The 27883-nt window shown below is 42.8% G+C and overlaps 2 protein-coding genes across 3 annotated transcripts in view; one reads left to right on the forward strand and one right to left on the reverse strand.

Moving 5' to 3' along the window:
• The window catches only part of LOC135505296 (signal-induced proliferation-associated 1-like protein 2), a 492209-nt gene extending 470290 nt beyond the window's left edge, over positions 1–21919 (reverse strand). For both annotated transcript variants that reach the window (XM_064924540.1, XM_064924538.1), the window contains exon 1: positions 21674–21919. The gene's annotated coding sequence lies outside the window, so the exon portion shown is untranslated. The remainder of the gene's footprint in view (positions 1–21673) is intronic.
• Positions 21920–22605: 686 nt separating this feature from the next.
• map10 (microtubule associated protein 10) lies at positions 22606–27832 on the forward strand. The gene is given in 4 exon segments (XM_064993589.1): positions 22606–24155; positions 24295–25428; positions 25514–26324; positions 27097–27832. Coding segments are annotated over 4 exon segments (3459 nt in total). The 5' UTR covers positions 22606–22751; the 3' UTR covers positions 27207–27832.
• The last annotated feature ends 51 nt before the right edge of the window (positions 27833–27883 follow it).

Below are 27883 nucleotides of genomic sequence, written 5' to 3' on the forward strand. Positions count from 1 at the left end.
AAATACCACAGTATACTAGGCCACAGTCCATAGCAACACTACAGTAAATACTACAGTATACTTAACAATACTACGGTATACTATACCACGGTCCATAACAACACTACAGTAAATACTACAGTATACTAAACCACAGTTCATGACAACACTACAGTAAATACTACAGAATACTAATCCACAGTCCATAACAACACTACAGTAAATACTACAGTATACTCTACAACAGTCCATAGCAACACTACAGTAAATACTACAGTATCCTAAACCACAATCCATAACAACACCACAGTAAATGCTACAGAATACTAAACCACAGTCCATAGCAACACTTTAGTAAATACTACAGTATACTAAACCACAGTCCATAACAACACTACAGTAAATACTACAGTATACTAAACCACAGTCCGTAACAATACCACAGTAAATACTATAGCCCTGATCCAAGAGATCCACGCCCTGACCTTAGATATCCACGCCCTGACCTTAGAGAGCCATGCCCTGACAGTATACTAAACCACAGTCCATAACAACACAACAGTAAATACTACAGTATACTAGACCACAGTCCATAACAAAACTACAGTCAATGCTGCAGTATACTAAACCACAGTCCATAACAGCACTAGAGTAAATACTACAGTATATTAAACCACAGTCCATAACAACACTACAGTAAATACTACAGTATACTAAACCACAGTCCATAACAGCACTACAGTAAATACTACAGTATACTAAACCACAGTCCATAGCAATACTACAGTAAATACTACAGTATTCTAAACCACAGTCCATAGCAACACTACAGTAAATACTACAGTATACTAAACCACAGTCCATAACAACACTACAGTAAATACTACAGTATACTAAACCACAGTCCATCATGACACGACAGTAAATACTACAGTATACTAAACCACAGTCCATAACAACACTACAGTAAATACTACAGTATACTCTACAACCATCCATAGCAACACTACAGGAAATACTAAAGCATACTAAACCACAGTCCATAGCAACACTACAGTAAATACTACAGTATACTAAACCACAGTCCATAACACCACTACAGTAAATACCACAGTATACTAGGCCACAGTCCATAGCAACACTACAGTAAATACTACAGTATACTTAACAATACTACGGTATACTATACCACGGTCCATAACAACACTACAGTAAATACTACAGTATACTAAACCACAGTTCATGACAACACTACAGTAAATACTACAGTATACTAATCCACAGTCCATAACAACACTACAGTAAATACTACAGTATACTCTACAACAGTCCATAGCAACACTACAGTAAATACTACAGTATCCTAAACCACAATCCATAACAACACCACAGTAAATGCTACAGAATACTAAACCACAGTCCATAGCAACACTTTAGTAAATACTACAGTATACTAAACCACAGTCCATAACAACACTACAGTAAATACTACAGTATACTAAACCACAGTCCGTAACAATACCACAGTAAATACTATAGCCCTGATCCAAGAGATCCACGCCCTGACCTTAGATATCCACGCCCTGACCTTAGAGAGCCATGCCCTGACAGTATACTAAACCACAGTCCATAACAACACTACAGTAAATACTACAGTATACTAGACCACAGTCCATAACAAAACTACAGTCAATGCTGCAGTATACTAAACCACAGTCCATAACAGCACTAGAGTAAATACTACAGTATATTAAACCACAGTCCATAACAACACTACAGTAAATACTACAGTATACTAAACCACAGTCCATAACAGCACTACAGTAAATACTACAGTATACTAAACCACAGTCCATAGCAACACTACAGTAAATACTACAGTATTCTAAACCACAGTCCATAGCAACACTACAGTAAATACTACAGTATACTAAACCACAGTCCATCATGACACGACAGTAAATACTACAGTATACTAAACCACAGTCCATAACAACACTACAGTAAATACTACAGTATACTCTACAACCATCCATAGCAACACTACAGGAAATACTAAAGCATACTAAACCACAGTCCATAGCAACACTACAGTAAATACTACAGTATACTAAACCACAGTCCATAACAACACTACAGTAAATACTACAGTATACTAAACCACAGTCCATAACAACACTACAGTAAATACTACAGTATACTAAACCACAGTCCATAAGAACACTACAGTAAATACTACAGTATACTAAACCACAGTCCATAGCAACACTACAGTAAATACTACAGTATACTAAACCACAGTCCCTAACAACACTACAGTAAATATTACAGTATACTAAACCACAGTCCATAACAACACTACAGTAAATACTACAGTATCCTAAACCACAGTCCCTAACAACACTACAGTAAATATTACAGTATACTAAACCACAGTCCAACACTACAGTAAATACTACAGTATATTAAACCACAGTCCATAACAACACAACAGTAAATATTACAGTATACTAAACCACAGTCCATAACAATACTACAGTAAATACTATAGCAATGACCCAAGAGATCCACGCCCTGACCTTAGAGATCCACGCCCTGACTTTAGAGATCCGCGCCCTGACCTTAGAGAGCCACGCCCTGACAGTATACTAAACTACAGTCCATAACAACACTACAGTAAATACTACAGTATACTAAACCACAGTCCATAACAGCACTACAGTAAATACTACAGTATATTAAACCAAAGTCCATAACAACACTACAGTAAATACTACAGTATACTAAACCACAGTCCATAAAAGCACTACAGTAAATACTACAGTATATTAAACCATAGTCCATAACAACACTACAGTAAATACTACAGTATACTAAACCACAGTCCATAACAACACTACAGTAAATACTACAGTATACTAAACCACAGTCCATAACAACACTACAGTAAATACTACAGTATTTTAAACCACAGTCCATAACAACACTACAGTAAATACTACAGTATACTAAAACACAGTCCATAACAACACTACAGTAAATACTACAGTATACTAAACCACAGTCCATAACAATACTACAGTAAATACTACAGTATGCTAAACCGCAGTCCATAGCAACACTACAGTAAATACTACAGTATACTCTACACCAGTCCATAGCAACACTAAAGTAAATACTACAGTATACTAAACAATACTATGGTATGCTTTACCACTGTCCATAACAACACTACAGTAAATACTACAGCATACTAAACCACAGTCCATAACAACACTACAGTAAATACTACAGTATACTAAACCACAGTCCATAACAACACTACAGTAAATACTACAGTATTTTAAACCACAGTCCATAACAACACTACAGTAAATACTACAGTATACTAAAACACAGTCCATAACAACACTACAGTAAATACTACAGTATACTAGACCACAGTCCATAACAAAACTACAGTAAATACTACAGTATTCTAAACCACAGTCCATAGCAACACTACAGTAAATACTACAGTATACTAAACCACAGTCCATAACAACACTACAGTAAATACTACAGTATACTAATCCACAGTCCATAACAATACTACAGTAAATACTACAGTATACTCTACAACAGTCCATAGCAACACTACAGTAAATACTACAGTATCCTAAACCACAATCCATAACAACACCAGAGTAAATGCTACAGAATACTAAACCACAGTCTATAGCAACACTTTAGTAAATACTACAGTATACTAAACAATACTATGGTATGCTATACCACAGTCCAAAACAACACTACAGTAAATACTACAGTATACTAAACAACAGTCCATAACAATACTACAGTAAATACTACAGCATACTAAACCACAGTCCATAACGACACTACAGTAAATACGACACTATACTAAACCACAGTCCATAACAACACTACAGTAAATACTACAGTATACTCTACAACAGTCCATAACAACACTACAGTAAATAATACAGTATACTAAACCAAAGTCCATCATGACACGACAGTAAATACTACAGTATACTAAACCACAGTCCATAACAACACTACAGTAAATACTACAGTATATACTCTACAACCGTCCATAGCAACACTACAGTAAATACTACAGAATACTAAACCATAGTCCATAACAACACTACAGTAAATATTACAGTATACTAAACCACAGTCCATAACAACACTACAGTAATGACTAAAGTATACGAAACCACAGTCCATAGGAAAACTACAGTAAATACTACAGTATACTAAACCACAGTCCATAGCAACACTACAGTAAATACTACAGTATACTAAACAATACTATGGTATGCTATACCACAGTCCATAACAACACTACAGTAAATACTACAGTATACTAAACCACCGTCCATAATAATACTACAGTAAATACTACAGCATACTAAACCACAGTCCATAACGACACTACAGTAAATACGACACTATACTAAACCACAGTCCATAACAACACTACAGTAAATACTACAGTATACTCTACAACAGTCCATAACAACACTACAGTAAATAATACAGTATACTAAACCAAAGTCCATCATGACACGACAGTAAATACTACAGTATACTAAACCACAGTCCATAACAACACTACAGTAAATACTACAGTATATACTCTACAACCGTCCATAGCAACACTACAGTAAATACTACAGAATACTAAACCATAGTCCATAACAACACTACAGTAAATACTACAGTATACTAAACCACAGTCCATAACAACACTACAGTAATGACTAAAGTATACGAAACCACAGTCCATATGAAAACTACAGTAAATACTACAGTATACTAAACCACAGTCCATAGCAACACTACAGTAAATAACACAGTGTACTAAACCACAGTCCAAAGCAACACTACAGTAAATACTACAGTATACTAAACCACAGTCCACAACAACACTACAGTAAATGCTACAGTATGCTAAAACACAGTCCATAACAACACTACAGTAAATGCTACAGTATACTAAACCAGAGTCCATAGCAACACTACAGTAAATACTACAGTATACTAAACCACAGTCCATAACACCACTACAGTAAATACCACAGTATACTAGGCCACAGTCCATAGCAACACTACAGTAAATACTACAGTATACTTAACAATACTACGGTATACTATACCACGGTCCATAACAACACTACAGTAAATACTACAGTATACTAAACCACAGTTCATGACAACACTACAGTAAATACTACAGTATACTAATCCACAGTCCATAACAACACTACAGTAAATACTACAGTATACTCTACAACAGTCCATAGCAACACTACAGTAAATACTACAGTATCCTAAACCACAATCCATAACAACACCAGAGTAAATGCTACAGAATACTAAACCACAGTCCATAGCAACACTTTAGTAAATACTACAGTATACTAAAACACAGTCCATAACAACACTACAGTAAATACTACAGTATACTAAACCACAGTCCGTAACAATACCACAGTAAATACTATAGCCCTGATCCAAGAGATCCACGCCCTGACCTTAGATATCCACGCCCTGACCTTAGAGAGCCATGCCCTGACAGTATACTAAACCACAGTCCATAACAACACTACAGTAAATAATACAGTATACTAGACCACAGTCCATAACAAAACTACAGTCAATGCTGCAGTATACTAAACCACAGTCCATAGCAACACTACAGTAAATACGACAGTATACAAAATCACAGTCCATAACACCACTACAGTAAATACTACAATATACTAAACCACAGTCCATAGCAACACTACAGTAAATACTACAGTATTCTAAACCACAGTCCATAGCAACACTACAGTAAATACTACAGTATACTAAACCACAGTCCATAACAACACTACAGTAAATACTACAGTATACTAAACCACAGTCCATCATGACACGACAGTAAATACTACAGTATACTAAACCACAGTCCATAACAACACTACAGTAAATACTACAGTATACTCTACAACCGTCCATAGCAACACTACAGGAAATACTACAGCATACTAAACCACAGTCCATAGCAACACTACAGTAAATACTACAGTATACTAAACCACAGTCCATAACAACACTACAGTAAATACTACAGTATACTAAACCACAGTCCATAACAACACTACAGTAAATACTACAGTATACTAAACCACAGTCCATAACAACACTACAGTAAATACTACAGTATACTAAACCACAGTCCATAACAACACTACAGTAAATACGACAATATACTAAACCACAGTCCATAACAACACTACAGTAAATACTACAGTATACTCTACAACAGTCCATAACAACACCACAGTAAATAATACAGTAAACTAAACCACCGTCCATAACAACACTACAGTAAATACTACAGTATACTAGACCACAGTCCATAACAAAACTACAGTCAATGCAGCGGTATACTAAACCACAGTCCATAGCAACACTACAGTAAATACTGCAGTATACAAAATCACAGTCCATAACACCACTACAGTAAATACTACAGTATACTAAACCACAGTCCATAGCAACACTACAGTAAATACTACAGTATACTAAACCACAGTCCATAACAACACTACAGTAAATACTACAGTATACTAAACCACAGTCCATCATGACACGACAGTAAATACTACAGTATACTAAACCACAGTCCATAACAACACTACAGTAAATACTACAGTATACTAAACAATACTACAGTATACTATACCACAGTCCATAACAACACTACAGTGAATAACAGTATTCCTACCATAGTACAGACTATAGTATTCCTACCATAGTACACACTACAGTATTCCTACCATAGTACACACTACAGCATTCCTACCATAGTACACACTATAGTATTCCTACCATAGTATACACTACAGTATTCTTACCATAGTATACACTACAGCATTCCTACCATAGTATACACTATAGTATGTTTTAATATGGGGAGAGAGAAAAAGAAGACTAGAGAAAGAGATGAGATATTATTTTTCTCCTCGGCTCTACAGGCAGACAGACTGTGATTTCAGTCTTCTAGAGATATAATTTTTCTCCCAGGCTATACAGGCAGACAGACTGTGATTTCAGTCTTTGAGAGATATAATTTTTCTCCCAGGCTATACAGGCAGACAGACTGTGATTTCAGTCTTCTAGAGATATAATTTTTCTCCCAGGCTATACAGGCAGACAGACTGTGATTTCAGTCTTCTAGAGATATAATTTTTCTCCCAGGCTATACAGGCAGACAGACTGTGATTTCAGTCTTTGAGAGATATAATTTTTCTACCAGGCTATACAGGCAGACAGACTGTGATTTCAGTCTTCTGGCATTGGTGGTTAGTTTGGCCTAAAGAGAAACAGGATTTGGTTGGGAGGCCCATTGTGACTCCCGCTGCCCGGTCTGGCTTCCCTTCCTGATCCCTGTCACATGACGGGGGTGTGGTGGGACCTTCCAGATGGGAACGTTGACAGTTAGCGCCACAGAACCTACTTCCTCTCAGACAAGTTTTAGGTCAGGGACAAAATTTGCTTCAAAGAACAGACACGTTCTGATTCCTATCAAGAGCAGGAGCCAGAGAAGGAGCCAGAGAAGGAGCCAGAGAAGGAGCCAGAGCAGGAGCCAGAGAAGGAGCCAGAGAAGGAGCCAGAGAAGGAGCCAGAGAAGGAGCCAGAGAAGGAGCCAGAGAAGGAGCCAGAGAAGGAGCCAGAGCAGGAGCCAGAGAAGGAGCCAGAGAAGGAGCCAGAGAAGGAGCCAGAGCAGGAGCCAGAGAAGGAGCCAGAGAAGGAGCCAGAGAAGGAGCCAGAGAAGGAGCCAGAGAAGGAGCCAGAGAGGGAGCCAGAGAAAGGGCCCCTAACTATTGGGATAATATTTTTTTTCTCGCAACAGTGATGTTAGGTAAGTAGGACGATTGTGGAGCAGGGCTTTGTGAAGAGTGTAATGATGTGATATACATGATGTCAGAGGTCCAGCCAATATTTTGGTAAAGAATACAGTGATGAGTAATAAAACTGTCTCCTGTCATAAAACGAAGTGCGTTATGAAAAACACCATCCAGGGGTTTAAGAGGAGAAGCAGCTGCACTTTGATACATAGTATCACCATAACAACAACAGGTAGAAAGGTTGATAAATAGTATCACCATAACAACAACAGATAGAAAGGTTGATAAATAGTATCACCATAACAACAACAGATAGAAAGGTTGATAAATAGTATCACCATAACAACAACAGGTAGAAAGGCTGATACACAGTATCAACATAACAACAGGTAGAAAGGTTGATAAATACTGTCACCATAACAACAGGTAGAAACGTTGATAAATAGTATCACCATAAAAACAACAGGTAGAAAGGTTGATAAATAGTATCACCATAACAACAACAGATAGAAAGGTTGATAAATAGTATCACCATGACAACAACAGGTAGAAAGGTTGATAAATAGTATCACCATAACAACAACAGGTAGAAAGGTTGATAAATAGTATCACCATAACAACAACAGATAGAAAGGTTGATAAATAGTATCACCATAACAACAACAGGTAGAAAGGCTGATACACAGTATCTGTTATGTACTTGAGTGAAGACCCAAAAGCGGTTTTAACAGAAAACAGAGTTCTTTAATGAAAAACAGGAATGGCATAAATCCTCTTCCAACGTAGTCAATGGAACAAAAAGAACGTTAGTATAATGCAGGATGCACCTGCCAGGCAGACTCCGACAGGATAGGACAAGGTGGAAGCAAACGGGACGACAGCTTGCTTCTGGCATCAAAAACACAAACAAGAATCAGACACTGAAAGTAGCAGGAACAGAGAGAGAAATAGAGACCTAATCAGAGGGGGAAGAGAGAACAGGTGGGGAAAGAGTGAATGAGCTAGTTAGGGGAGATGTAGAACAGCTGAAGAATGAGAGACAGAGAAGGTAACCTAAAAAGACCAGCAGAGAGAGACAGAGTGAAGAGAAAGGACAGGAACAGACATAACAAGACATGACAGTATCAACATAACAACAGGTAGAAACGTTGATAAAAACTATCACCATAACAACAGGTAGAAACGTTGATAAATAGTATCACCATAACAACAGGTAGAAAGGTTGATAAATAGTATCACCATAACAACAGGTAGAAAGGTTGATAAATAGTATCACCATAACAACAGGTAGAAAGGTTGATAAATAGTATCACCATAACAACAACAGGTAGAAAGGCTGATACACAGTATCAACATAACAACAGGTAGAAAGGTTGATAAATACTGTCACCATAACAACAGGTAGAAACGTTGATAAATAGTATCACCATAACAACAGGTAGAAAGGTTGATAAATAGTATCACCATAACAACAGGTAGAAAGGTTGATAAATAGTATCACCATAACAACAGGTAGAAAGGTTGATAAATAGTATCACCATAACAACAACAGGTAGAAAGGCTGATATACAGTATCAACATAACAACAGGTAGAAAGGTTGATAAATACTGTCACCATAACAACAGGTAGAAAGGTTGATAAATAGTATCACCATAACAACAGGTAGAAAGGTTGATAAATAGTATCACCATAACAACAGGTAGAAAGGTTGATAAATAGTATCACCATAACAACAGGCATTAGCAGGACTCTCTCTCTCTAATGCCCTGGTGATGATGCTGCTGTTAATGGGCAGTCTATTCTCCACACACAGATGATGGTGTTATTGTTAATGGGCTGTCAATTCTCTACACACAGATGATGGTGCTGCTGTTAATGGGCTGTCTATTCTCTACACACAGATGATGACGCTGCTGTTAATGGGCAGTCTATTCTCTACACACAGATGCTGGTGCTGTTGTTAATTAATGGGCTGTCTATTCTCCACACACAGATGACGCTGCTGTTAATGGGCTGTCTATTCTCCACACACAGATGATGGTGTTATTGTTAATGGGCTGTCTATTCTCCACACACAGATGATGGTGTTATTGTTAATGGGCTGTCTATTCTCCACACACAGATGATGGTGTTATTGTTAATGGGCTGTCTATTCTCCACACACAGATGATGGTGTTATTGTTAATGGGCTGTCTATTCTCTACACACAGATGACGCTGCTGTTAATGGGCTGTCTATTCTCTACACACAGATGACGCTGCTGTTAATGGGCTGTCTATTCTCTACACACAGATGACGCTGCTGTTAATGGGCTGTCTATTCTCTACACACAGATGACGCTGCTGTTAATGGGCTGTCTATTCTCCACACACAGATGATGATGCTGCTGTTAATGGGCTGTCTATTCTCCACACACAGATGACGCTGCTGTTAATGGGCTGTCTATTCTCCACACACAGATGATGATGCTGCTGTTAATGGGCTGTCTATTCTCCACACACAGATGACGCTGCTGTTAATGGGCTGTCTATTCTCTACACACAGATGATGATGCTGCTGTTAATGGGCTGTCTATTCTCTACACACAGATGACGCTGCTGTTAATGGGCAGTCTATTCTCTACACACAGATGACGCTGCTGTTAATGGGCTGTCTATTCTCCACACACAGATGAAGGTGCTGTTGTTAATGGGCTGTCTATTCTCTACACACAGATGATGGTGTTATTGTTAATGGGCTGTCTATTCTCTACACACAGATGATGGTGTTATTGTTAATGGGCTGTCTATTCTCTACACACAGATGATGGTGTTATTGTTAATGGGCTGTCTATTCTCTACACACAGATGATGGTGCTGTTGTTAATTAATGGGCAGTCTATTCTCTACACACAGATGATGGTGTTATTGTTAATGGGCTGTCTATTCTCTACACACAGATGATGGTGCTGTTGTTAATTAATGGGCAGTCTATTCTCCACACACAGATGATGGTGTTATTGTTAATGGGCTGTCTATTCTCTACACACAGATGATGGTGCTGTTGTTAATTAATGGGCAGTCTATTCTCTACACACAGATGATGGTGTTATTGTTAATGGGCTGTCTATTCTCTACACACAGATGATGGTGCTGTTGTTAATTAATGGGCAGTCTATTCTCCACACACAGATGATGGTGTTATTGTTAATGGGCTGTCTATTCTCTACACACAGATGATGGTGCTGTTGTTAATTAATGGGCAGTCTATTCTCCACACACAGATGATGGTGTTATTGTTAATGGGCTGTCTATTCTCCACACACAGATGAAGGTGCTGTTGTTAATGGGCTGTCTAAAGTTACTAATGCTCTCAGCTGGACATTTAAGCTTGACTTTTAAGCATCATATTATACTGTTTAAATGTCAGCCACCAGACCAGAGCATCATGCTATACTGTTTAAATGTCAGCCACCAGACCAGAGCATCATGCTGTACTGTTTAAATGTCAGCCACCAGACCAGAGCATCATGCTATACTGTTTAAATGTCAGCCACCAGACCAGAGCATCATGCTATACTGTTTAAATGTCAGCTACCAGACCAGAGCATCATGTTATAATGTTTAAATGTCAGCCACCAGTGCTGCCCATAAACCTGTATAGGCCACCAAAGCACATTAGGAATGTGACCAAATTAGCTTTTTCCCACCTGAGGAACATTGCCAAGGTGTGGCCGTTTCTCTCTCAGGCTGATACAGAGAGACTCATCCATGCTTTACAAGCAGGCTTGACTACTGTAATGCTCTCCTGTCTGGTCTACAGAATGCTGCAGCACGGGTACTGACCAAGACCAGATGGAGAGGACACATTACACCGGTGTTAAGGTCTCTGCACTGGCTGCCTGAGAGTGATAGAATTCATTTTAGGATTCCACTATTGGTTTTTAAATCTATCCACCATCGTGCAGCTCAATACCTATCAGACATGATTTTATGTTATGTACCCAGTAGGTTCCTCAGATCCTCGGGCCTTTTAACTACCCCAAAACCTAGGACCAAGAGGCATAGAGAGACAGCCTTTAGTTACTATGCCCCCAGCCTCTAGTTACTATTCTCCCAGCCTCTAGTTACTATGCCCCCAGTCTTTAGTTACTAAGCCCCCAGCCTTTAGTTACTATGCCCCCAGCCTCTAGTTACTATGCCCCCAGCCTGTAGTTACTATGCCCCCAGCCTTTAGTTACTATGCCCCCAGCCTGTAGTTACTAAGCCCCCAGCCTCTAGTTACTATGCCCCCAGCCTTTAGTTACTATGCCCCCAGGCTCTAGTTACTATGCCCCCAGCCTCTAGTTACTATGCCCCCAGCCTTTAGTTACTAAGCCCCCAGCCTTTAGTTACTAAGCCCCCAGCCTTTAGTTACTAAGCCCCCAGCCTGTAGTTACTATGCCCCCAGCCTTTAGTTACTAAGCCCCCAGCCTTTAGTTACTAAGCCCCCAGCCTTTAGTTACTATGCCCCCAGCCTTTAGTTACTATGCCCCCAGCCTTTAGTTACTATGCCCGCAGCCTTTAGTTACTAAGCCCCCAGCCTTTAGTTACTATGCCCCCAGCCTGTAGTTACTAAGCCACCAGCCTTTAGTTACTATGCCCCCAGCCTTTAGTTACTTTGCCCCCAGCCTCTGGAACAACCTGCCAGAGAACCTGAGGGTGACGAAACTGTGGACATGTTTAAAATAGATATTTGTAGCTTTGATTTTCCTCAGGGTGCTTTTTGGTAGTTCTGTTTTTATTGTTATTCTTTTGTTTTTATCCTCTGTTTGTTGTGTAGTAAATATTTCAGGTTTAATTTTCATTGTTTTTTTGTTTTTCCCTGTGAAGCACATTGTGTTTCATTTCATGTCTGAAATGTGCTCTATAAAATAAAGCTTAATTTGATGAATCCTTTACAAACATATGATGTTGCTGTTGTTAACGGGCTGTCTATTATTTACACCCTCCTAACCCTCCTAACCATTACCTATTTATCAATCCATCCTCCCTACATCCATCCATCCTACATTCCTCCATCCATCCATCCATCCATCCTCCCTACATCCATCCATCCTACATTCCTCCATCCATCCATCCTCCCTACATCCATCCATCCATCCTCCCACATCCATCCTCCCTAATCCATCAATCCATCCTCCCGACATCCATCCATCCATTCATCCTCCCACATCCATCCTCCCTACATCCATCCATCCATACTCCCACATCCATCCATCCTCCCACATCAATCCATCCTCCCGACATCCATCCATCCATTCATCCTCCCACATCCATCCTCCCTACATCCATCCATCCATACTCCCACATCCATTCATCCTCCCACATCCATCCTCCCACATCCATCCATCCATACTCCCACATCCATCCATCCTCCTACATCCATCCATCCTCCTACATCCATCCATCCATTCATCCTGCTACATCCATTCTTCCTACATCCATCCATCCATCCATCCTCCATCCATCCATCCATCCTCCTACATCCATCCTCCCTACTTCCATCCATCCATCCATTCATCCTCCCACATCCATCCTCCCTACATCCATCCATCCATACTCCCTACATCCATCAATCCATCCTCCCTACATCCATCCATCCATTCATCCTCCCACATCCATCCCCACTACATCCATCCATCCATCCTCCATCCATCCATCCATCCATCCTCCTACATCCATCCATCCATCCTCCCTACATCCATCCATCCATCCTCCATCCATCCTCCTACATCCATCCATCCATTCATCCTGCTACATCTATCCTTCCTACATCCATCTATCCATTCTACATCCATCCATTCATCCTCCTACATCCATCCTCCCTACATCCATCCTTCCTACATCCACCCATCCTCCTACATCCACCCTTCCTAAATTCATCCATTCTACATCCATCCATTCATCCTCCCTACATCCATCCATCCATCCTCCTACATTCATCCTTCCTACATCCATCCATCATTCCTACATCCATTCATCCTCCCTACATCCATCCTCCCTACATCCATCCATCATTCCTACATCCATCCATCCTCCTAAATTCATCCTTCCTTCTATATCCATCCTCCATCCATCCATGCATCCATCCATCCATCCTTCCATCCTACATCCATCTATTAATTCATCCATCCTTCCTACATCCATCCATCCTCCTACATCCATCCTCCCGAAATTCATCCATTAATCCATCCTCTTACATCCATCCTTTGTTGTATTTTTTGTTACATATAGAGACAGATATGACACTATTGAGCAAAGATAGGTATACATTAGACCACAAACAGAAAGTGGACAGGAAACCAAAGATTAAACAGACATACAGTGCCTTGCGAAAGTATTCGGCCCCCTTGAACTTTGCGACCTTTTGCCCCATTTCAGGCTTCAAACATAAAGATATAAAACTGTATTTTTTTGTGAAGAATCAACAACAAGTGGGACACAATCATGAAGTGGAACGACATTTATTGGATATTTCAAACTTTTTTAACAAATCAAAAACTGAAAAATTGGGCGTGCAAAATTATTCAGCCCCTTTACTTTCAGTGCAGCAAACTCTCTCCAGAAGTTCAGTGAGGATCTCTGAATGATCCAATGTTGACCTAAATGACTAATGATGATAAATACAATCCACCTGTGTGTAATCAAGTCTCCGTATAAATGCACCTGCACTGTGATAGTCTCAGAGGTCCGTTAAAAGCGCAGAGAGCATCATGAAGAACAAGGAACACACCAGGCAGGTCCGAGATACTGTTGTGAAGAAGTTTAAAGCCAGATTTGGATACAAAAAGATTTCCCAAGCTTTAAACATCCCAAGGAGCACTGTGCAAGCGATAATATTGAAATGGAAGGAGTATCAGACCACTGCAAATCTACCATGACCTGGCCGTCCCTCTAAACTTTCAGCTCATACAAGAAGAAGACTGATCAGAGATGCAGCCAAGAGGCCCATGATCACTCTGGATGAACTGCAGAGATCTACAGCTGAGGTGGGAGACTCTGTCCATAGGACAACAATCAGTCGTATATTGCACAAATCTGACCTTTATGGAAGAGTGGCAAGAAGAAAACCATTTCTTAAAGATATCCATAAAAAGTGTAGTTTAAAGTGTGCCACAAGCCACCTGGGAGCCACCTGGTTTTCCACTTGTTGTTGATTCTTCACAAAAAAATACAGTTCTATATCTTTATGTTTGAAGCCTGAAATGTGGCAAAAGGTCGCAAAGTTCAAGGGGGCCAAATACTTTCGCAAGGCACTGTAATTGTAATGACCGAAGCCATACGTGCTTTGCTGTGCATAAAGGCTTAGGGCAAAGAGGAGGTGGTGACCCTTAAATACATTATCTATTATGGAAGTGTTACTGCTTTCTAGGTGTGAAGGAGAGTCGGACCAAAATGCGGCTTGTAGATTGCGATCCATGTTTAATAAAATGAAGCAACACAAATCCAAATCCAAACACTACAAAAAACTTAACGAAAACCGAAACAGCCTATACTGGTGTAAATAAACACAGAACAAGGATATCAGGACAATCACCCACGAAACACTCAAAGAACCACTTCAGACAGCCATAGACTTAACTAGAACACCCCACTAAGCTACAATCCCAATACAAACACACCACATACAAAAACCCATGCCACACCCTGGCCTGACCAAATAAATGAAGACAAACACAAAATACTTTGACCAGGGCGTGACTGAACCCCCCCCCCCCCCAAGGTGCGGACTCCCGGACGCACACCAAAAACCATAGGGGAGGGTCCGGGTGGGCGTCTGTCCATGGTGGCGGCTCCGGCGCGGGACGTGGACCCCACTCTATCAAAGTCTTAGTCCCTCCTCCTCGCGTCCTTGGATAGTCCACCCTCGCCGCCGACCATGGCCTAGTAGTCCTCACCCAGAACCCCACTGGACTAAGGGGCAGCTCGGGACTGAGGGGCAGCTCGGGACTGAGGGGCAGCTCGGGACTGAGGGGCAGCTCGGGACTGAGGGGCAGCTCGGGACTGAGGGGAAGCTCGGGACTGAGGGGAAGCTCGGGACTGAGGGGAAGCTCGGGACTGAGGGGAAGCTCGGGACTGAGGGGAAGCTCGGCACTGAGAGGAAGCTCAGCACTGAGAGGAAGCTCAGGCAGGTAGTTGGATCTGGCAGATCCCGGCTGGCTGGCGGTTCTGGCAGATCCTGGCTGACTGGCGGATCTGGAAGAGTCTGGCTGACTGGCGGATCTGGAAGAGTCTGGCTGACTGGCGGATCTGGAAGAGTCTGGCTGACTGGCGGATCTGGAAGAGTCTGGCTGACTGGCGGATCTGGAAGAGTCTGGCTGACTGGCGGATCTGGAAGAGTCTGGCTGACTGGCGGATCTGGAAGAGTCTGGCTGACTGGCGGATCTGGAAGAGTCTGGCTGACTGGCAGATCTGGAAGAGTCTGGCTGACTGGCAGATCTGGAAGAGTCTGGCTGACTGGCGGATCCTGGCTGACTGGTGGATCTGGAAGAGTCTGGCTGACTGGCGGATCTGAAAGAGTCTGGCTGACTAACGGATCTGGAAGCTCCTTGCAGACTGGCAGCTCCTTGCAGACTGGCAGCTCTAGCTGCTCCATGCATACTGGCAGCTCTGGCTGCTCCATGCAGACCGGCAGCTCCATGCAGACTGGCAGCTCTGGCTGCTCTATGCAGACTGGCAGCTCTGGCTGCTCCATGCAGACTGGCAGCTCTGGCTGCGCTGAACAGGCAGGAGACACCAGCAGCGCTGTAGAGGAGGAAGGCTCTGGCAGCGCTGAACAGGCGGGAGACTCCGGCAGCGCTGTAGAGGAGGAAGGCTCTGGCAGCGCTAAACATGCGGGAGACTCCGGCAGCGCAGGAGAGGAGGAAGGCTCTGGCAGCGCTGGAGAGGCGAGGCGCACTGTAGGCCTGATGCGTGGTGCTGGCACTGGTGGTACTGGGCCGAGAACATGCACAGGAAGCCTGGTGCGGGGAGCTGCAACCGGAGGGCTGGTGTGTGGAGGTCCACCTGTCTATTTCCTATCTATTTCCTCCCAAGTAGTATAGTCCAGACCTTGCTGCTGCTGCTGCTGCTGCTGCTTCCCCTGATACCAGCGCCTCTCCGCTTTTCCCGCCTCCAGTTCTTCCTCCTTGCGTCTTTCTCCGTTTAGGATTTCCTCCCAAGTCCAGAAATCCTTATTATGTATCTCCTGCTGCTGCTGCCTTTTGACACGCCGCTTGGTCCTGTTGTGGTGGGTGATTCTGTTAAGGCTTTCTAGGTGTGAAGGAGAGTCGGACCAAAATGCGGCGTGTAGATTGCGATCCATGTTTAATAAAATGAAGCAACACGAATCCAAATACAAACACTCAAAGAATATGGCTGCCTAAATATGGTTCCCAATCAGAGGCAACGATAAACACCTGCCTCTGATTGAGAACCACTTCAGACGGCCATAGACTTAACTAGAACACCCCACTAAGCTACAACCCCAATACAAACACACCACATACAAAAACCCATGCCACACCCTGGCCTGACCAAATAAATGAAGACAAACACAAAATACTTAGACCAGGGCATGACAGGAAGGAGCAGGACATCATTATAAAGATTAGATAGAGAGGGTAAAGGACATAAGTGCTTAGATTAAAGGCCATAAGAGCTTAGGGTAAGATAGATATACATTAATTTTAGGACATGAGAGGGTCCTGCCACCATTGTAATCTAATCAAGAGCGGATACAGGCGTTATTAGGCATGAACATGGAGGAAGCCTGGACTGAAAGATCATGGTGACCTATGACTTGAGGGAAGTAACTCCAATAAAATATGGAATGGACTCATATACTGTGTGTGTATAAAGACAGAGCCAGTGCTCTGGGAAAGGGTGTGTTCCGCGGACCATCTAGGCTTCTGATATGTTTGTATTAAAAGCCTATATTGAATTCACAAGTTCTTGTAAGTGTTATATTTTGAAATGATTCTCCACGACACCTTCCATCCATCCTCCTACATCTGCCCTTCCCAAATCCATTCATCCTTCCATCCATCCATCCATCCATCCACTCAGCTACAGTAAGCATCAATCCACTCCATCCATCCATCTATCTATCCATCCTACATCCATTCATCCATCCATCTATCCATCCTTCCTACAGCCATCCACTCATTCATCCATCCATCTATCTATCCATCCTACATCCATTCATCCATCCATTCATTCTTCCTACAGCCATCCACTAATTAATCTATCCATCCATTCATCCTTCCTACAGCCATCCACTCATTCATCCATCCACCTATCTAATCATTCTTCCTACAATCATCCATCCTACATCCTTCTTGCATCCATCCACTCATTCATCCATCCACCCATCTAACCAACCATCTAATGATCCTTCCTACATCCATGTACCCATCTAATCATTCTTCCTACATCCATCCACTCATTCATCCATCCAGTCAGTTAAAATGGCACATAGAGCAGGAGTCAGTTGACAGGCTTCTGAGAGATTTCCGAACAAAGTCTTTATATAGCATCACACTTGCTTGTTATGGATTTCTGTAATTTCTGTAGTTGTAGGCCTATTTATTTCCTTTATTAGGAAAGTAATGGTTATGTAGAATAAACTTCCCACAGGAAGAAAAGAGAGGGATATGGAACTGAAGGATAAACAACATTATAGCACCATTACATTTCTTTACCTTTTCAGCCAAGGGACAGGGATGTGTCCCCAATGGCAACCTATTCATTATATAGTGCCCTACTTGTGATCAGGTCCCAGAGGGATATGGTTAAAAGTAGTGCACTTTAAAGGGAATAGGGTGCCATTTTGGAGCATAGAAAAAGACTCCCGTAGGAACAACCAGACTGCCCTCAAACTGTCTGCAGTGCATTCGGAAAGCATTCAGACCTCTTTACCTTTTCCACATTTTGTTACGTTACATCCTTATTTTAAAATGGATTACATTGTGTGTGTGTCCTCCCCTCCCCCCCAGTCAATATATACACAATGCCCCATCATGACAAAGCAAAAACAGGTTAAGAAATTTTTGCTAATTTATTACAAATAAAAAAATGGAAATATCACATTTACATAAGTATTCAGACCCTTTACGCAATACTTTGTTGAAGCACCTTTGGCAGCGATTACAGCCTTGAGTCTTCTTGGGTATGATGCTATAAGCTTGGCACACCAATATTTGGGGAGTTTCCCACATTCTTCTCTGCAGATTCTCTAAAGCTTTGTCAGGTTGGATGGAGAGCGTCGCTGCACAGGTATTTTCAGGTCTCTCCAGAGATATTAGATCGGGATCAAGTCCAGGCTCTGGCTGGGCCACTCAAAGACATTCAGAGACTTGTCCCGAAGCCACTCCTGCGTTATCTTGGATGTGTGCTGAGGGTCGTTGTCCTGTTGGAAGGTGAACCTTTGCCCTAGTCTGAGGTCTTGAGCACACTGGAGCAGGTTTTCATCAAGGATCTCTCTGTATTTTGCTCCATTCATCTTTCCCTCGATACTGACTAGTCTCCCAATCCTTGCCACTGAAAAACAACCCCACAGCATGATGCTGTCAACACCACGCTTCACCGTAGGGAAGGTGCCATGTTTCCTCCAGATGTGATGCTTGGCATTCAGGCCAAATAATTCAATATTGTTTACTTCAGATCAGAGAATCTTGTTTTGTCATGGTCTGAGAGTCCTTTAGGTGCATTTCGTCAAACTCCAAGCAGGCTGTCATGTTCCTTTTACTGAGGAGTGGTTTCCATCTGGCCACTCAACCATAAAGGCCTGAATGGTGGAGTTCTTCAGAGATGGTTGTCCTTCTGGAAGGTTCTCCCATCTCCAAAGAGGAAATCTGGAGCTCTGTCAGAGTGACCATCGGGTTCTTAGCCACCACCCTGATCAAGGCCCTTTTATTTATTCCACCTTTATTTAACCAGGTTGGCCAGATCACCTTTATTTAACAGGTAGGCCAGATCACCTTTATTTAACCAGGTAGGCCAGATCACCTTTTATTTAACCAGGAAGGCCAGATCACCTTCATTTAACCAGGTAGGCCAGATCACCTTTATTTATCAGGTAGGCCAGATCACCTTTATTTAACCAGGTAGGCCAGATGACCTTTATTTAACCAGGTAGGCCAGATGACCTTTATTTAACCAGGTAGGCCAGATCACCTTTATTTAACCAGGTAGGCCAGATCACCTTTATTTAACCAGGTAGGCTAGTTGAAAACAAGTTCTCATTTACAACTGCGACCTGGCCAAGATAAAGCAAAGCAGTTCGACCCATACAACAACACAGAGTTACACATGGGATCAACACATGTACAGTCATAACACAATAGAGAAATCTATGTATAGTGTGTGCAAATGTAGTAAGATTAGGGAGGTAAGGCAATAAAAAGGCCATAGTGGCAAAATAATTCATGTGAACTGATAAACAACAACAGTAAAGAACTAGGTTGGTACATTCCTGTTTACTGATAAACAACAACAGTAAAGAACTAGGTTGGTACATTCCTGTTTACTGATAAACACCAACAGTAAAGAACTAGGTTGGTACATTCCTGTTTACTGATAAACACCAACAGTAAAGAACTAGGTTGGTACATTCCTGTTTACTGATAAACACCAACAGTAAATAACTAGGTTGGTACATTCCTGTCTACTGATAAACACCAACAGTAAAGAACTAGGTTGGTACATTCCTGTTTACTGATATACACCTGGTCTTTGTTCTGAGACTATGGATGCATCCCAATGGTTCCCTCCTCCCTATAGAGTTCACTATTTAGACCAGAGATCTCTGTGGGTCCAGGTTAGCGCACTAAAAAGGGAATAGGGTGTCATTTGGGTCTCAACCTGTGAGTAGAGTAGTAGTGTGAGGGACTGCAGGTAGGTAGGCTATGATGTCAGACATTGATTGAGGTCTTCATCGCCCCCTGTCTGTCTCCGGGAAGTATTACCACCATAGAATAAAAGATACCACCAGATGAGAGACAAACATTACACCAGGCATAGTATACTATTCACAATACTTTAGAATAATATATTTCAAAGTGAGAATCTCCAACCAAGATATTATTAAGTGATAATAGGCTATAGCCATTATGGACATGAAATATGGTTTTATCATCAACCTCAACAAAGGCTCACTAGGACAATGGCTCTCTGTACTGTACATCTGGAAACTCATTCTACTACTGGGAAGCAATGCATATAAACTCTGTGTGTAGTATAGATACATCAAATAATCTGTCAAATAGTGGTAATAACAAGCCTGTCTGCTCATAGTGGCAGCAGTAGATCACACCAGTTTGTGCACTGGAAACTTTCACTGTGGTGTGTAAAAAGTTACCACGATTATACTCTGTGTTTCTGTCAATGGCTTTTTCGACTGGGATTATCATAGCCTACACACAATTACACCAAACAACAATATGTCTCGGACAAGTTGTCTCACTTCCCCACTAACACAGTCACACATTTTTTTTCTACAGACGGACAATACAATTATGAGGGCTATAATAGCGGAGCTGAACCTGGACGTCAGAACATACCCCGACACTCTATTCCGTTATTGGGGAGAACAGTGGGAAGAACATACCCCGACACACTATTCCGTTATTCCGTTATTGGGGAGAACAGTAGGAAGAACATACCCCGACACTCTATTCCGTTATTCCGTTATTGGGGAGAACAGTAGGAAGAACATACCCCGACACACTATTCCGTTATTCCGTTATTGGGGAGAACAGTAGGAAGAACATCTGTGCCATTACCTTTCACTTGAGCAGCCGAAGAATAGGCTAATATTCGGGAAGATAGACGAGACGGTTATTATCCTTGTCTACAGATTAAACTGTGTTCATCCACAGAAACGCTCCAACGTGTGAAGTTCCATAGACCCTCTCTCTCCTCTCTCCGGCTGCTGTTCGGTGTGATATCCATCTAGAGACCGCTTTAGTCCGCGATGACAGCGGAGCAGAGCAGGGTGCCACCGCTGACGGATAGCTCCTCCCTCCGCCTTCCTTAATGTGATGATTTGTGGGAATAGAGAGATCCAGCCAAACACACAAGCGGAGAAGAGAACAGAGGAAATGTATTTGTTAATAATTGTAATTCAGTCACTGAAGTCTATACTGTGAAAAGAGAGAATAACGGCGAGGTGTGACACTGACGAAGATTTATCTCTGGTTGTGAGAATAAGGCACAAAATAGCAGGCCCAAATGGAATAGCCCTATATTCTGGATAATAGACATTACATTTGTATATATATATTTATTTAAAGCAATTGGCATATCATAGCCTATCTCTGAATAAAGCCCCACAGTGGCACCAACTGGCGAGCTGCAGGAAAATGGCTCTAACTTGTTTTATCATGGAAATAAAAGCAATACTATACGGTCAAATTAAGTCTCTAATATGCTATCATTTTTCTCTATGCTATTTGTCCATAAAGGATATTGAGTTATATTCTATTCTATTGTATTATATTATTTGCCTTAAAGGATACATTTCCTAGGTTATTAGTATAGATAGTTAGTTATATATTTTTTAAATTTGTTATTAGTGTGCATTTGTAGCTCAATATGACTCCTAATAAATCTGCTAATGTAACATTACTCACCATTTTTTTACGTGGTCAGGACTGAAAACTACCATTCCCAGAATCCTCTGGCATCACATGACATAAAAGATGCGTGACGGAGACCAGTTTGTTTCCGCGTAGCTGAAGAAGCTTGTGGGTTATCGTTGCTGACAGGCTAATTTACGGATTTTCTCCTCCATTTCAGCTGTGATTCTCTCGTAAATTATACAAAAACCAAACGTTGTTTTCTTTCTAAGGGGTCTGATTGATGTTTAACCAATTCATTCAACGAGGGATCTCCATTCAGAATTGTATCGCTGGCAACTCTGGGCTGAGAGTAAATCTGTCAAATTCTTGTTGCTCGAACACCTGTCGCAATGGCACAATGACCGAGCAATTAAATAACAACGAAACTCTCTTTTCTTTCGAACTATTGGTGGAATATATCAGAATAGACAAAACCAGAAAATGTCTCAATTATTCAGATGAATTAGCCCTCGGTGTGAGACTACTGGACTTCCCAACTCTGCTCATCTATCAACCAGAAACGTCTACTCCACTGCTAGCTCAACGGCACCACGAGGACATTGAGAAGGAAAACCAGCTCTATCAAGCCCACGACACGTTTAAATACCCTTTCAACAAAGGCAAGTCGTGTTTGTTCAAAACCCACCTGGACTCCCTCCACACCCACCTTTCTAACACTCCTCTGCATGCCGTGGTCCTGGATATGAGGGGAGAGGTTCCCACGTTGATAGGCAGCTCGCTGGTGTCTCTGGTCAGGTTGATAGACTGTATCAGGTGTGATGTGGAGGTTCATGGTATCTCCTCTCCCTCTTCCCAAGGAGAGAGAGGACTTGTTGATTTATTTAATCTCATGGGAGAGAAAATAGGTGTTCTTTCTTTGGGATATAATCTGTTAAGTCTGGGAAGTAGTTCATTACCACATATACCTGATAACAGGGTATTGCCAGTTGGTATTACACACGGGACGGAATCTATGAAACCAATAGAACATTTACCGGTCGATCGTGGGAAAGGAACGATGCAACCACTTGACTTGGACATTGACAACAGGCCTTCCAAGGTCCTTTATCAGAATATTCATATAAATGACAAGCCCAGTGAGATAGTGGTGTCAGAAGCACTGCAGACTGTTCCAGTTTCAACTGGCACTCAAACAGAACATTCTAGAAGCAAGCAGCATCACCGAACACTCAGAGTGGCTGCTATCGATGAGGAGCATGATGAGGGAAGCCTCTGTGTTCAGCCCCCACCTCTTTACTACAGCAGTTCTGTAGAACAACAACAGGAGAATGAACCAGGCCACTACAGGGTGTTAGACATGGAGTCTCTCAGGGTAGAGGATCTGGACTTGGGGAATGAGGAGACACCTGATGAGACACAGGTTCCTGCTACAGACCACAAGTGTAGACAGAGACAGGATGTGGTTATGGAGTCTAGAGGCAGGGAAGAGAGGGGACAGCACCAATCCCAGCAGACGGCATCTATCTTAGGGGAGGCTCTGAGACATTTCCCTCTATTGAACACCTTGCTAGTTGAGCTCGCCCAGCTGAGTGGACAGAGTCAGACCCAGCTACAGCAGCTCTTTTCAGTCCACCCCAACCTAGCATGGATCTACAGGCCACTGACAGAGCCTTCTAATGGACAGGTATGATACTGTATGTACATTGTGTCATTTCTTCTGTCTTTATTCTGTCTGTATATTTGTGTCTATTGCATTTAGCCAAGTCAAATTCTGTGTATATGTGAATGTGTTTGCTGAATAAAGGTGATTGTGATTCTGACAGGCGGACTGGCCTCAGTCCCAGGTCCTACGAGACACCACAACATCACCACAGAGAGGCAGGCAGTCTCCTTGCCCAGTGGTTCCTGAACTATGGGTCGGACCTAGCCCCAGAGTGAAGAACAGGCCTCTTCAGGAACAATGCAGCACTACCACACAAAGTTCTATCAGAAAAACAAACAGGGAGAATACAATGAGTGGCAATACAGTGTCCAAGTCCTCTCCCAAGAAGAAGTTAGGTTTTGGAATGACAAAAACATTCCGCCTAAGAATGAAGCAGGTTCAACCTTGTGGGATGAAATGCCACCTCCATGAGTGCAGAAAGCAACAGACAGACAAACAGACACTCAAGACCAAGGGTCATAGCAGGAAGTCCAACAACACTAACAGACAAACGGATAGACCTATAGATGGGAGGAAGCTACTCAATAGGAATGATATTCTAAATGAGGACATTGCGACTTCGATAAGTAGCCTAGACAGAGACCGTGGACGGCAGGGAAACATCTCAACAGGAACCCAGCAGGAACTAACAAACACATTCACAACTAGTGTCAATGCAGAGGATTTTTACTGTAAGAGAGATGACTCCTCCCAAAGATTACCAAAACAGAAACCATCATCCCATTCCAAGCAGGACAGTCACAGTAAACGGTGGGTGCATTTTCCCAGTGTTGGTCACACAGAGGAGGTGTTACAGAGTGGAGAGTACGACCATGCTGACTCTGACAGCAGAGGGGACGGGGATGAGACTCCAAGAGGCTCCAAACCCAGACCACACTTTTTAGACTCTGGCCACAAGCCCCACATGTCAGACACCAGAAGAAGCCCCAGACTCAAACACCCCCACTCAGCCTCCAGCAGTGATAGGTTGGACAGTGTGGGGGCAGTAGAATACCTGGATGACTTCAGCAGTCTAGACCCTACTGATGGTGACGGGTTCTCACCTTCAACTGACCTTCTCAGTAGCCCTGAACCTGTTTCAGGTAGGACTAGGGGGAGGAGCCCCGAGCCTGTTGGAGGTGGGAAGACTAGGGGGAGTAGCCCTGAGCCTGTTGGGGGTGGGAAGATTAGGGGGAGGAGCCCTGAACCTGTTGGGGGTGGGAAGATTAGGGGAGGAGCCCTGAACCTGTTGGGGGTGAGAAGACTAGGGGAGGAGCCCTGAGCCTGTTGGGGGTGGGAAGACTAGGGGGAGGAGCCCTGAGCCTGTTGGGGGTGGGAAGATTAGGGGGAGGAGCCCTGAACCTGTTGGGGGTGGGAAGACTAGGGGGAGGAGCCCTGGGCCTGTTGGGGGTGGGACCAGGGACAAGAGGAGGAGCCGAGTGTCAGGTGACCATAACTCTGACGGCTCCAGTGTCTCAGAGAGAAGCCAGAGAAGAAGAGTGGCTCCGCCTCTTCCTGTTCCTGTTAAAGCTGAGACGTCTCCCCAGCGCTCCCTGATGAACACACACGTCATCAGACCTCGTACCCAGGCCTCAGTCCTTAGCGTCTCCTCTGACAACAGTGTTGGAGACACGCCTGCATCTATACACTCAGTCCGCTCTAGAACTCAGCTGGCAGCAAGACCTTGTAGTGGAGGAGCCATGAGGTCTGGTTCTGGGACTAGAAGAACCTCAACCAACAGGTCTGGTGGCACTTGGTCTCAGGGAGCCAAGGGGTCTTTCTCTGAGAGTCTTAGAGCATCAAGCCAACTCCGTGACATCCATACTGGCTACATCCCCAAAGAACCCAAGGACAGAGCACCAGACAGAGGATACTATGTAGACACCCACACTGACTCCATACACACTAAGAACAGTAGGTCAGACGGGGGATACTCTATAGAGACCCACACTGACTCCATACACACTAAGAACAGTAGGTCAGACGGGGGATACTCTGTAGACACCCACACTGACTCCATCCACACTAAGGACAGGGGGTACTCTGTAGACACCTGCATCTCTACTGACTACAACTCCTCACCTGAGTCCCACAAGGCTGAAGATATAGAAGAGGAGCTAACTGAGGAGAGAGGAGAGGAGCTAACAGGAAGCAGGAGATGAGATAACTGAGGAGAGAGGAACTAACCGAGGAGAGGAGCTAACTGAGGAGAGAGGAGAGGAGCTAACTGAGGAGAGAGGAGAGGAGATAACTGAGGAGAGGAGCTAACTGAGGAGGCGGGAGAGCTAGCTAACTGAGGAGGCAGGAGAGCTAGCTAACTGAGGAGGCAGGAGAGGAGCTAACTGAGGAGGCAGGAGAGCTAGCTAACTGAGGAAGGCAGGAGAGGAGCTAACTGAGGAGGCAGGAGAGCTAGCTAACTGAGGAGGCAGGAGAGCTAGCTAACTGAGGAGGCAGGAGAGGAGCTAACTGAGGAGGCAGGAGAGCTAGCTAACTGAGGAGGCAGGAGAGCTAGCTAACTGAGGAGGCAGGAGAGCTGGCTAACTGAGGAGGCAGGAGAGCTAGCTAACTGAGGAGGCAGGAGAGGAGCTAACTGAGGAGGCAGGAGAGGAGCTAACTGAGGAGGCAGGAGAGCTAGCTAACTGAGGAGGCAGGAGAGGAGCTAACTGAGGAGGCAGGAGAGCTAGCTAACTGAGGAGGCAGGAGAGGAGCTAACTGAGGAGGCGGGAGAGGAGCTAACTGAGGAGGCGGGAGAGCTAGCTAACTGAGGAGGCGGGAGAGCTAGCTAACTGAGGAGGCGGGAGAGCTAGCTAACTGAGGAGGCGGGAGAGCTAGCTAACTGAGGAGGCGGGAGAGCTAGCTAACTGAGGAGGCGGGAGAGCTAGCTAACTGAGGAGGCGGGAGAGCTAGCTAACTGAGGAGGCAGGAGAGCTAGCTAAAGAAGCTATAGATTAACTGGGTTCTCTGGGGTTCAGTAATGAGTAGCAACATGTCTCTGAGCTGGTAGTTAACAAGCTCCCTGGATACACCTTCTAGAAGACCCACATGAAGAATGTGCTTCCTAGGGACAAATGTATCAAGCATCTCAAGGTAGTGCTGCTGATCTATGGTCAGATATTCCCTGTCCATATGATCCTAATTGTGATATTAATGGCAAAAACCAGTTATCCTACTCTAATGCTGTGTTTACACACTAATTGGTATTTTCACCAATCAGATCAGTTCTGAAAATGATCTGATATGAAAAGATCCTAAGTAATTGGTCAAAAGACATATTAGTGGAAAAGATATCAGAATTGGGCTGCCTGTGTAAACACAGACCATGATGCTTGATACATATGGGCCCTGAAATAGTCCACATCTGGTTTACTGATAGAGCAATGGTGTGGAGACAGATATTGTTAGTCATTCTGAATTTGGACGGGCGGGATACTTCCATTTTAATATCTCATTCTGTACGGCACTAGACTAAACTGAATGTAATGTTGTATCAATCATTCATAAATACAAAGGGCTAATTGAATAATTTACTTCCATGTTAGACTATTAACTGTGTGAGCGGGTTTGGGAATTCCCTAATATGAATACGTTATCAAAAAGCAAGACTGTTTTAGTTTAAAATGTCTTTCCCAAGTTATTAAAAGGCTTCTGTTTTATCTATACATTCAATTGTGAAAATAATTTAAATGTGTGTTGATGAGTTAGATAGCTAC

Source organism: Oncorhynchus masou, chromosome 18, assembly GCF_036934945.1.
Source record: "Oncorhynchus masou masou isolate Uvic2021 chromosome 18, UVic_Omas_1.1, whole genome shotgun sequence".
Lineage (NCBI taxonomy): Eukaryota > Metazoa > Chordata > Actinopteri > Salmoniformes > Salmonidae > Oncorhynchus > Oncorhynchus masou.